This window comes from Dipodomys ordii, unplaced genomic scaffold (genome assembly GCF_000151885.1).
Source record: "Dipodomys ordii isolate 6190 unplaced genomic scaffold, Dord_2.0 Scaffold8, whole genome shotgun sequence".
In the NCBI taxonomy this organism is placed as follows: Eukaryota; Metazoa; Chordata; class Mammalia; order Rodentia; family Heteromyidae; genus Dipodomys; species Dipodomys ordii.
The window spans coordinates 24,064,494-24,077,463 of record NW_012267224.1 but is presented as its reverse complement, the minus strand read 5'-3'; the positions used below and the strand labels follow the sequence as shown (position 1 = coordinate 24,077,463).

The 12,970-nt window shown below is 38.8% G+C and overlaps 1 protein-coding gene across 1 annotated transcript; it reads left to right on the top strand.

Moving 5' to 3' along the window:
- The first annotated feature begins 625 nt into the window (after positions 1–625).
- On the top strand, positions 626–11,711 carry Cnga1 (cyclic nucleotide gated channel alpha 1). Its single transcript, XM_013008992.1, has 9 exons — positions 626–647; positions 733–853; positions 2,527–2,643; positions 3,628–3,690; positions 5,113–5,154; positions 5,241–5,369; positions 6,991–7,098; positions 7,184–7,290; positions 10,303–11,711. The coding sequence occupies exons 2-9, from the start codon at positions 747–749 to the stop codon at positions 11,709–11,711; spliced, it is 2,082 nt and encodes a 693-aa protein (XP_012864446.1). The 5' UTR covers positions 626–647; positions 733–746.
- Positions 11,712–12,970: the final 1,259 nt, after the last annotated feature.

Sequence of the window (12,970 nt, the reverse complement as noted above, 5' to 3'; positions counted from 1 at the left end):
CCACAAAAATAATAATAAAAAAGAATATTACTTAAGGACTATTACCCCTTTCTTTGAAAGCCTGTAATTTGCAGTGGGCAACACTTGATTTGGGTATTTCATTTTGCTTATATATACTGTAACTTATTTATTTGGTATTATGCAGGATCTTTATGATTTTGTTCTATATGCTGTCTGAGTATTTTAAAAGCTGGGTAAACCCAAGATTAAAAATGAAAACCTCTACACCTCTGGTACATTTTTGCCTACACACACACACACGCACATGTGCACACACACACACACACACACACACACACACACACACACACACACACACACACCCTGGCTGGGGTTGATCATGTCTATATCCTTTAAAGAATAATTTCTACTTGTATACTTATAACTAGAAATTAGTATTATCACAGCATTAGAAGAATGGTAGAACCTTTTTGTTGCTGTTGTTGGTGGGGCTTGAACTCAGGGCCCGGGCAATGTCTCTGAGCAATTTTGGCCAAGCCAAGTGCTCTACCACTTTGAGCCACAGCTTCATTTCTGATTTTTTTCTGGTGGTTAACTGGAGCTAAAGGTCTCACAGATTTTCCTGCCTGGGCTGGCTTTGAACCGTGATCCTCAGATCTCAGCCTCCTGAGTAGCTGGGATTACTGGTGTGAGCAACCAATGCCTAGAAAAACTTTTGATTAATTACATAAATATAAAAATAGTCTTCTCACCAGTAGGATTTCTTTTCAGATATTGAAGTAAACATGAAGACGAACATTATCAATACATGGCACTCCTTTGTAAATATTCCCAATGTGATTGTACCAAGTATTGAAAGGGAAATAAGAAGGATGGAAAATGGAGCGTGCAGGTGAGTCTATGCAGTTTCTCATGCTTTGTTCTACACACCAACTTTCTTTTTTAAATACCAATTTTCTTTTTTTCTTTAAATGTTACCTATGTTTAATTTCTATTTGACTTTATAATTTATAACCCTAACTTTTATAATGTATTTGGCTTTTTTTTAAACAAATGAACACATATTATTCTGAGTATTTTTTTGCAAGGACTTACTAAGCTCCTATGCCAAATCTTTCTTTTTATTTTTTTGTTACAGTATTGGGGATTGAACTCAGGGTCTAGGTGCTGTCTCTGAGTTTTGTTGGTCAAGGCTAACGCTCTAACAATTGAGCCACTTTTTTTTTCTTTTTCATTGGAGATAAGAGTTTCATGGACTTTCCTGCCTGGGTTGGCTGCGAACCTCAGTCCTCAGATGTCAGCTTCCTGAGTAGCTATGAGTACAGGTGTGAGCCACCAGTGCCTGGAACCAATTTTTTAAAATTTAATTAAATTTTATTGTGAAGGTGATGTACAGAGGGGTTACAGTTGCATAAGTAATGAGTATATTTCTCTTTGAACATTGTTGACCCCTCCCTCGTTTTCTCCCACTTTTCCTCCCTTCTGACTCTCCTCCCTCCAAGTTGTAAAGTTCATTTCCAACACAGGGTTTTGTGAGTATTACTGTTGCATTGGTTCACCCTTTGTCCTTTGTTTCACCATTTTGTTATGCCTCTTCCTTCCCCAAGTTAGATAAACATATATACAAGAGAGGGCCTTTCCTCATGGGACATTTCAACTCTAAACAGAAGATACTGTTATAGATCAATGTGAAAACACAGAACATGTAATGCATAAATTAAAGTATAATTTAAAGTGATTACTTTAACAAATGAATACAGTATGTGTAAATGGGACTGAATTTTGTTTTAGAAGAAGAAAACATTAATTAGGAATGGAGAGTGCCTATAGCAACTATATAACATTATCAGAAACCCAGATATCCTAATTTCTATTCAATAAATATTAATGTCAATCAATACACCAAACAATAGGAACATAGATAATCTAGAAAGTGTCTCCTTAATGAAATGGATTTTATTGCATTGGTCATACATATACATATAGAATACAGAGTAGTCTATACAATATTATATACATTTCTTTTTTGTTTCTTCTTCTCCTCCTCCTCCTCCTCTTCTTCTTTTTCTTCTTCTTCCTCCTCCTTCTCCTGCTCCCTCCCCATCTCCTCCTCCTCTCCTCTTCCTCCCCCCCAACCCCTACTTCTCCTCCTCTTCCTTCCATCCTCCTCCTCCTCTCTTCCCCCCCTTCTTCTTCTGTCACTGGTGGGGCTTGAACTTAGGGTCTGGGCCCTGTCCCTGAGTTTCACAAAAGGCTAGTTCTCTACCACTTTGAAATAAGTGTATCTTCTGGTTTTCTGGTGGGTAAGTGGAGATAAGAGTGTCATGGGGACTTTTCTGCCAGGGCTGGCTTTGAACTGTGAACCTCAGATCTCAGCTTCCTGAGAAGCTGGTGAAAGCCACCTGTGTTTGGCTTCTGATACATTTCTTATTTCACTCTAATTATATTTGTTGTTAGTTTGAGAGATAAGGAAAAAAATGAGGCAAGCACCCCTCCTCATGAGAAATATTGCTCCTCTCTTGAAAACATTAATGGAATTTGTGTCTACTTCCTGTTGGACTGTAGCTCCTTTTCTGACAATGATGACAGTGCCTCTGTGTCTGAAGACTCAGAGGATGAGAGCTCCCACACCAGGGGATCCTTTAGAAGCAACTCACGCCAAACGGAAGGACCATCACAGAGGTGAGCACCATGATCTGTCGTCAGGATGCGTTTTTAAAGTATTTCTTGGGTGAAAATACTGTGCTCCATTAATGGGTTTGACAAAGGCTCTTTCTACCCAGACACTATGTAGGATCTTGGGATTATCTTTCTCCTTCTGTTTCTTATTCTTATCCTCTTTTGGCAAAGTGCCACTGTTTGGCACTACTCTGTGGTCCTGGAGTTCACAATCATAAACATCCTTGATCATTTTTTCCGGCGACCCATATCTATTCTTTAGAAACTTCACACCCTTTTCCTCTTTGCCTGTCTGCTTCTCAAATTCATCTATCATGGTCCTGAAGCAACAAATGTGAGGGTTGGCTGACATTCTCTCTACTGTTCTGTCTCATCTGACCCTTCTTCAAAGAAAAAGAGCAGTGAAGTGAGTAGTCAGAAGATAAAAGCTAATCATTCTTTTTTTTTTTTTTGTCAGTTGTGGGGCTTGAACTCAGGGCCTGGGTACTGTCCCTGAGTTTCTTTGGGTCTAGGCTAGTGCTCTACCACTTGAGCCACAGTGCCAGCTTTTTCTGTTTAAGTGATACTGAGGAATGAACCCAGGTTTTAGGCATGCTAGGAACTAAGCCACATTCCCAGCCCAAGTTAAACATTCTTAGAAGAACATAAAGCAGCCCTGATCAAACATAGGACTTTGAGAGTATTTCCTTTTTCTTTGCTGTTCTCTCCTTTTTTTCCATCAATGGACTCCAGTTTCACTCAAAGTGAAAAATCATGCTAATTCTTGATATAAACATTGACTGATAGGCACTTACTAACACTCTGGTTCAAGGCACTGTTATTTGGCAAGTTGTGCTAAAGGGAGATTCCATATTTTCAAGAATCATTTAAGAAACTTTTAGTAAGGATTATAAACTAAGAAACATATTCTTTAAGACTATTTGCTTACTATGGGCATTATATAGATGGTGGCTAGTATGATTTCCCTGTATGTTTTGCATTTCCTAGGAAGCAGTACCTGCCAGGTACCATGGCACTTTTCAACGTGAACAACAGCAGCAATAAGGAGCAGTAAGTATGCTTAAAGTAGAAAAACCAGAGCTGTGTTTGGAAAGAAAACCAGTGACATACCAGGAATATATCTGAATCATTGGGCAAATGTTTGTTAGGTCAACTAATATAATAGCAACCATAGTCTATTTTTGTTGTCTGGTTATTTATGTGTGAAAATGTATCTACTTCTATTAAAAGTGGGATGTACTTAGTTATTACTTAGATGTACATAGAAAAAAAACAAGTCTAGTATATATACATTTGCCTCTTTTTATGGATAGAGGGGCTGATAAAGGTACATTGAGCCCTTTCTAGTCTTAGGTTAAGTTTCCCAAGACACAGTCTCTGAAATGAAGGCTTGGGGACCGAAGTTTATTAGGTGTGCTCTTGGGAGTCAATGATGATGGGAGGAAGCAGAATTGGGAGGCATTTTTGTTTATTTTTCAAAGATTTTCCTATTAGCATACATGAATTATACAAGGGGAAGTTTTATTGTGACATTTAGATGCATAAATGCACACATACATACAATGTCTCCCCTACATTTCCTTTCTAAAATAATTCCATTAGATTTTCTACTTCTATTTTCATACATGCATATAAAGTACTTCAGTCACCTTCACCTTCACCTGTCTTTGTGCTCCTCAGAGGAAGCATGCCTCTCTCCATTGCCACGGCTCCTATCACTGGTACTCATTCCCTAACAGAGCCTGCTTTACTTTGCTTTGATGCATTTTATTCCACACTTATTTATGGTTGCACCACCATAAATAAATGCGGTTGCACCCCTGGGGTGAATTGTCTGTAGTGCATATATGAGAAGGATGAATACGATGGTCAATAGGCTTCAGGTACTCACTCTCCATCTGCCAAAAAGGGGTTGTTATGGACAGTTCACAGCCCATGGTTGGCTGGCCTTTGTTGAAGAAGACCACTATGCTCAAGGTGTGCTCCCACATTTTATGGCCAACTCGTATTGAAGAACTGTGCATAGATACAAGGGCCTAGTCCCATTACCTAAATACGGCTCAGATTTAAAAGGCCATACATGTTTTCAAGCTCCCTGTGTAATCACCTTGTATATATAGAAACTTACACTTTCAATGACCATTTTTTAATGTAGCAATACTTTGGAAACCCACTGTTCTGGGAGTTACTGTTTTTTAAATTAACTTCTTGCGTTTATGCCTTTTCTTACTTCAGATTTCTTTAGCTTTATGTCGAATTCCCTGGGCACATTTGCTCATCTGGATCATTGTCCATTTTGGGGCATGGGGTAGATATCTCCTTCCTCTAGGAGGCCAGGTTTCAGGTTTCTGAGCACTGGGGAATATCTTTGAATGCAAGGCTGAGAATTCTTGTTCAGTGGAGTGGAGAGTAATAAAGAATGGGGTTAGGATGTCGTGTGATTATATGACAGAGATATTGTTTCTTTCTTAGAGAACCAAAAGAAAAGAAGAAGAAGAAGAAAGAAAAGAAGAGGTAAGTGAGACTTTGGGATGAATGACTCCACATCTTTCTGCCCATAACATTTTCATCTTTAAACACTATATGCTTCACTTTCTCAGCAAGTCAGATGATAAAAATGAAAATAAAAAGGACCCTGAAAAGAAAAAAAAGAAGGAAAAGAACAAGAAAAATAAAGAGGAGAAACCCAAAGAGAAGAAAGAGGAGAAAAGTAAAGAGAAGAAAGAAGAGTAAGTGTTTTTAATGAATTTCTGAAGGGTTTTGGATGTAAGGGAATTTCTCATGACACAACATTGAAAGAAGTTATATAGGAAAGTAGCCCTGGATAAAAAGTAAATGTGTTTAAATATTTCAAAACATTAAAAAACTGATATCAAATGAGAATTAAAAATACTTTTCTAAATCTCTAAAATTTGCAATATTAGTTTTTCCATCAAGCATCTTTGCTGTGATGGTTAATTTTCTCCTATAAGCATTGAAGACAAACCAACCACAGGGAATGGACAAGGAGAATTAGATAGCTGATGTTACTATTAATTTTTAAAACCTGAAATCAAATTTAATAATTTTATTAAAATTGTATAGTAAATACTCCAAAGGAAAGAAGATGCTTTAAAGAAATTCTGTGTGTGTGTGTGTGTGTGTGTGTGTGTGTGTGTGTGTGTGTGTTGGTATTGGGACTTGAACTCAGGGCCTAGGTACTATCCCATAGTACCTCTACTACTTGAGACATACCACCACTTCTGGCTTTTTGATGGCTAACTGGAAATGACAGTCTTATAAACTTTTCTTCTAGGGATGGCTTGGAACTGTGGTCCTCAGATCTCAATCTTCTGAGTATTTGAAATAGCATTTTTCAGCCACTGGCTCCTGGCTGGGAAATTATTTTCTGAATTTACTTAAATAAATCACTATCAATCAATGATTCAGTTTGTGCCTGTTCAGAAAGTTCATGAATTTTGTATAAGGAGAAAGGTCTTTAACACTGTAGAATTGGTGGAAGAACTTTTTTTTTAAATGTCCATTTGAGGGTGCTGATGGCTCACACCTGTAATCCTAGCTACTCAGGAGACTGAGATCTGAGAATAGCTGTTCAAAACCATCCAGGGCAGAAAAACCTGTCAGACACTTATCTCAAATTAACAGCAAAAAGCTGAAAGTGGAGTATATATAGCTCAAGTGACAGGGTGTTATCTTTGAGCAAAGGGAGCGTACAAGTCCCTAAGTTTAAGACCCAGTACTGGTGCATGCACACACACACACACACACACACACACACACACGGGTGTACACACAAATGTCTATTTCTCCCTTCATTTTGTCCTGTCTTGCTTTTCTTAAAGAATCCATTCTGCATAGCTGCATACAAGTACTTTGTATTAGATAGTTCAAATATTCTTCCTCTACAGATTGAAAAAAAAAAAAGCCAAGAGTTGCCCTCTTTCCCATAGTGTAATTCCAGTCACTTCAGTACCTGAGAGGGTAAAGGAAAGTCACTATTCTACTATTCATAATCTACCCAAGGAGCCTGCAAATATTCACAGTTTTCCATAATCTGTGTCACTATTTCCTCTCAGTGCATTTCATGATAGCATTAAAATCAGGGCTATGATAAGAGTTTAATGGGTGGTTTAATATAATGTTGGTAATTTAATTATGGATATATATACACACACATGTATACATACACACCTCACTAATCAATGCAAGATAATCTTTCCATTGTAGGCGGAGCATCTCCATCTTACTTCTATGTTATTAATTGTGGGTGATGGGCGGACTCATATTTAATAGGGCAAATAAAAATATTCTTGCTGTTTGCTAACCTTCTTTATTTGTAATTGCTACTAGAGAGAAGAAAGAAGTCGTGATTATTGACCCCTCAGGAAACACATACTACAACTGGCTATTTTGCATCACCTTACCGGTGATGTACAACTGGACAATGATTATTGCAAGGTATATATTATACAGAGAGGACTTTCACTTCAATCAGTCTGTTTTATTTATTTATTTTATTTATACATTTTCTTTTCGTTTGCAGGGCATGCTTTGATGAACTTCAATCTGATTACATAGAATGCTGGTTTTTTTGTGATTACTTCTCAGACATAGTCTATCTTATTGATATGTTTGTACGGACGAGGACAGGTAAATATGTTCAGTTTTGGATATTCTAACATGGCATGTTTTCTATCATAGAACTCAAAGTTCTTCAAGACTAATGCACAAAAATTTATTTGAGAGGAAAAGGCATGAAGACTAGTGTTCCAGTGTGTAGCCACCCACAGACTCAGGACACTCTGATTCAAAGGTTATCAGGCAACCTTTCAAGTACTGAGTGGTGGTTTTCCTCCATTATTCTGTTCAATGGGTTTATGCTAGGTGAGAAGAATAAAGAGAGAGCAGAAATACCTGATTATCTCTGTAGGCAAAGGGTAATTATTACCTGACATGGAGATACCTTAAAAAGCATGAGAAAAAGTATCATTGCATTCAACAGAGCCATCCAAGAAATGATTGTTGTATGGTGGTGGGTCATTTTCAAGGAGGTGATGGCATGTGGTAGCTTTCTCTTTGAAGTGTTCTTGATAAGGGGATACTTGCTTGTTCTTGCTATGCTACTCTCCACTGCAAATGTAATCAGTGTACATTATACCAGCAGAAGAATTTACGAATTAGGAGGGGGCTGGTGGCTCTTACCTGAAATACTAGCTACTTGGGAGGTTGAGATCTGAGAACTATGGTTTAAAGCCAGTTTGGGTAGGAAAGTCTATATGACTCTCTTTTTTTTTCTTGGAAGCCTAAAAATAATCAGAACTGTACAAGATAAATTTGAGACACTTTTATAGGAGACACATTAAAAGGGAAAACACAGGAAAAGAAGTGAATGTCTTAAAGTATTTCCCAAATGAAGTGGTGTACCACAAAAGGATCCTTGTTCATAGTTCTCTAGTTTTGTATCATAGGGAAGGTCTGCTGCCTTATCTCCAACGAACTACTCAAAAGAAAGCTGGAAGTGGTGCTGTGGCTCAGGTGGTAGAGCCTTAGCCTTGAGCAAAAAGAAGCTCAGGGATGGTGCTCTAGACCTAAATTTAAGCCTGAGGACTGGTGCGTGCGTGCGTGCGTACGCGCGCGCGCGCACGCACACACACACACACACACACACACACAAGATTTTAGGAATTAGTATAAGTCCTTCAAATATCAGAGCAAAGTTCCAGTTGCACTGTCTTCTTTGCAGAGTGAATGGCCTTTAGGAGGAAAAATGAACTCTTTCCTCAATGCTGAAATTCTAGATTTCGCCTACAAGGCTCACGGAAACAACATAGCAGAAAAGGTCCCGTGTGACTAAGGGGAAAAAAAGAGATTAAAAAAAGAAAAAACCAAAAATAAACCAGCCTTAGAGGGCACTTATGTTTCTCATTGAAGGAGTATAGACATGCAAAATAGTAGCTAGCGGGCAGGTGCTCAAGTTTCTAGAGGAAGGCTGGAATTCTGTCAGAGTGGCATGAGTTATTGGGCAAAGTGCCATGGAGTTTAAATGCTTTCCAAGACCCATGTATGATAGGATAAACAAACGCTTACTGCAAGACAATCAACTCCCACAAAAAACAATGGTCTTGTCATGGAAATGTGTGTGGAGCAAAGGCTCCCGTAGCATGCAGTCCTGTCACACTGCTGCGTGTTAGCATTTAACTCAGTTCTCACCTAACCAGAGTTAGTACAGACCTCACAGGGTAAGGGCTGTTTCTCAGGAGCACTCTGCCACTTCAGATGCCTGTCCTAAGGCCCAGTGACTTACGTTTCTAACCAAGTGGTTCTAAATTAGGATTCCCAGTATCCCCTTTGTAGGCTCATGGTTTTGATAACATGTCTCGCAAGACTCAGGGAGACATACTTACAAGTTTATTATATGAACAAAGGATATGATAAATGATATAGATGAACAGCTAAATATAGAGATGCACAGGGTGAAGTCTGAGGGGGTCTGAAAGCAGGAGCTTCCAGAACTGGAAGTACAATACCTCAGAACTGGGGTACAATACCCTTCCAGAACCCCGCATGCATTTGCTAAACTGTCTCTGAGCCCCATAGTTAGGGATTTTTATGAAAAGCTTCATCATATAAGGATGATAGAATTTATACTCAATCTCTAGTCCCTCCCCTCTTCTGAAAGGAAGAATAATTGGGGTTGAAAGTTACAGACTTCCAAACATGAGTTAATCTTGCCTCATCTAGAACCCTCCAAGCACTGTCTTTTGAGAACAAAAGAAGCTCATATCCACCAGAAAATTTCAAGAAAATGGGAGCATTAAGTCAAGAATAGAGGCCAATGTAAGACTAAATATAAGAACAAAAGATGAGGGGCTGGGAAGGTGGCTCAGTGGTAGAGTGCTTGCCTTGTATGCTTGAGGCCCTGGGTTCGATTCCTCAGTACCACATAAGCAGAAAAAGCCAGAAGTGGCTCTGTGGCTCAAGCAGTAGAATGCTAGCCTTGAGCTGAAGAGCTGAGGGACAGAGCCCAGACCCAGAGTTCAGGCTCCACAACTGGGGGGGAAAAAGAACAAAAGATGAAACTAACATTCAGGTTGCTCAGGAAAACTCAGGACCTTAGAAATTCTGTCTGAAAATGAGGATAGAAACCAAGTATGTAGTTATCACATCACAATATAGAATATGAGTAATTCATAAAATGAATGACTCTGGCTGGGTGGTTTCTGTGTGTTTGTCCTGGGGCTTGAATTTAGGGCCTTACTACTGTTTCTGAGTTTTAGTGCTCAAGACTAGTGTACTAGCACTTGTGCCACAGCTCTACTTCTGGCTTCTTTTGGGTAGTTTATTGGGAATAAGAGTCTCAAGGACTTTCCTACTATGGCTGATTGTACCATGATTCTCAGATCTCAACCTCCTGAATAGCTAGGATTATGGACATGAACCACCTGCACCCAAACAGAGTTTCATTTTTTTTTCTATTTTCACCACAGATTATTTTCCACAGCCATTTGTTGATTTGTATTTGTGCCATATAACAGTATCGAAGGCCTGCTTAATGAAAATGAGTCATTTTGACTTCCTCAAAGGAATTGAAAATTCAGCTTTGAAAAATTCACAATGGCACAGAAAGGAAAGATTTCATTGCCTTTTTCTGTTCTATTTTAGGTTATCTAGAACAAGGATTATTGGTGAAAGACAAACTGAAACTGATAGAGAAATACAAATCAAATCTCCAATTTAAACTTGATGTCCTGTCTGTGATACCAACGGATTTGCTATATATCCAGTTGGGTTGGAACTATCCAGAAATCAGGTTAAACCGACTGTTGAGGATCTCTCGTATGTTTGAGTTCTTCCAGAGGACGGAAACCAGAACAAATTATCCAAACATCTTCAGGATTTCAAATCTCGTCATGTACATTGTCATCATTATTCACTGGAACGCATGTGTGTACTACTCGATTTCCAAAGCTATTGGGTTTGGTAATGACACATGGGTTTACCCTGATGTTAACGATCCTGAGTTTGGTCGTTTGGCTAGGAAATATGTATATAGCCTTTATTGGTCTACATTGACTTTGACTACCATCGGGGAAACACCTCCTCCTGTGCTAGACTCTGAGTATATCTTTGTGGTGGTGGATTTCTTAATCGGAGTTTTAATTTTTGCCACCATTGTCGGTAACATAGGTTCTATGATTTCCAATATGAACGCCGCGAGGGCAGAATTTCAAGCAAGAGTTGATGCTATCAAGCAGTACATGAATTTTCGCAATGTAAGTAAAGATATGGAAAAGAGAGTCATTAAGTGGTTTGACTACCTGTGGACCAACAAAAAAACAGTTGATGAGAAAGAAGTCTTGAGATATCTCCCTGATAAACTCAGGGCGGAGATTGCCATCAACGTTCACTTAGACACATTAAAAAAGGTGCGCATTTTTGCCGACTGTGAGGCTGGTTTATTGGTGGAATTGGTCTTGAAATTACAACCCCAGGTCTATAGTCCTGGAGATTACATATGCAAGAAAGGGGATATTGGTCGAGAGATGTACATCATCAAAGAAGGCAAACTTGCTGTGGTGGCTGATGATGGAATTACTCAGTTTGTGGTGTTGAGTGACGGCAGCTATTTCGGCGAGATCAGCATTCTTAACATTAAAGGCAGCAAAGCAGGAAACCGAAGAACAGCCAATATTAAAAGTATTGGCTACTCAGACCTGTTCTGTCTCTCAAAAGATGACCTCATGGAAGCTCTCACTGAATACCCAGATGCCAAAACCATGCTTGAAGAGAAAGGGAGGCAGATCTTAATGAAAGACGGGCTGCTGGACGTAAACATTGCGAACGCTGGCAGCGATCCTAAAGATCTGGAAGAGAAAGTCACTAAAATGGAGGGGTCTGTAGACCTCTTGCAGACAAGATTTGCCCGGATTCTGGCTGAGTATGAATCAATGCAGCAGAAACTGAAGCAAAGATTAGCCAAGGTTGAGAAGTTTCTGAAACCGCTTATTGACACTGAATTTTCATCTCTTGAGGAACCTGGAGGAGAAAGTGGGCCAACAGAATCCACTTAGGACTGAAAAGCTTGTCACTAAACAAGAATTGCACCTATCAAGTGATTCTTGTGAAGCCGATATTAAAGGCAAACTGAAATTTGGGAAGAAAAGAAACATCTGGGAATTTTTTTTTTCTGTAAGGAAAACATGCATGGGTGCATGACATATACACCCAGTGTGAGGTATTATGATTAAAGAATCATCCTATCCTGGGACTGTTTTTTTTTCACAAGGAGTAATGTACAAGGATACAGAGTGATGAACTTACCAGTATCTGTATCTTTTGGGGTTTTTCATGTTTGCTTCTTCTATGTAATCATCTTTGTAAAGTGTGTAAGTATCCCTCACTTTTCAGATCACTCTCATTGTTGAGGAATAGGATGTATTCAGAATCACTTGGAATGACTGTGCTCATTGTGTTGGGGATACTATCTTTTTAAAGGATGTAGAATGCAATAAAGTGAAATTAATGATGAAACCATAGTGAATATGATTTCTTGGATTTATTTTTTTGGTGGAGAGTGTAGGATTTTACAGAGCACCAAGGTCATTTTAAAGATCATCATTGTACTAGTCTAGGACTCAGGGTAGTTAAGAGACTCTTTACTGCTAAAAGCATGATAAATCAAACTGCACTCTCCAAATCTTTATTGTAAGTAAATACTGAAGTATATAATACTGAGAATTGTAAAATACTGTAGGAACATTTTATGTTAAATTAAAAGTTCTCATAGTATTATTGCCTGGTAATAGTATGATTAAGGAGAGAAATGATGAGAAAGTTAGAAACAGAGACCTGGAACTTCTGTCAGATGGGCACTAACTGAAAGCTTTTTATAAATGCAGAACCTAAGAGATGTGGATATAGTTCATTGGATTGCGGAGCATGCATCACCTCCTGAGTTCAAACCCCAGCACAGGAAGGAGACACAAAGACCAAGAGAGATAAACAAAGAGAACTACATAGTGTTCAGTCTGTACTACAGACCTACCAAACCAGAAACATGCATCTAATTAGGAGGGAGGTAATGTGAGAATGGCTTTTGCAACAATAAAGGGAGGTAGGCACTTTTTGACAAGTGTGTGGCTGTAGAAGATATTGCTAAACAATCACACAATTCTGTACTGATGAGGGTTCAAAAAATCCATCTTACCACAGATCACTAGTATTGATATGAGATTTCTATCCCTGCCTAGAGTCACATTATTGAACATGACTTCTTGTTGATTTAACATTTCAGATATTTATAAAGCCCTTGAGTAGTCAATACCCATGG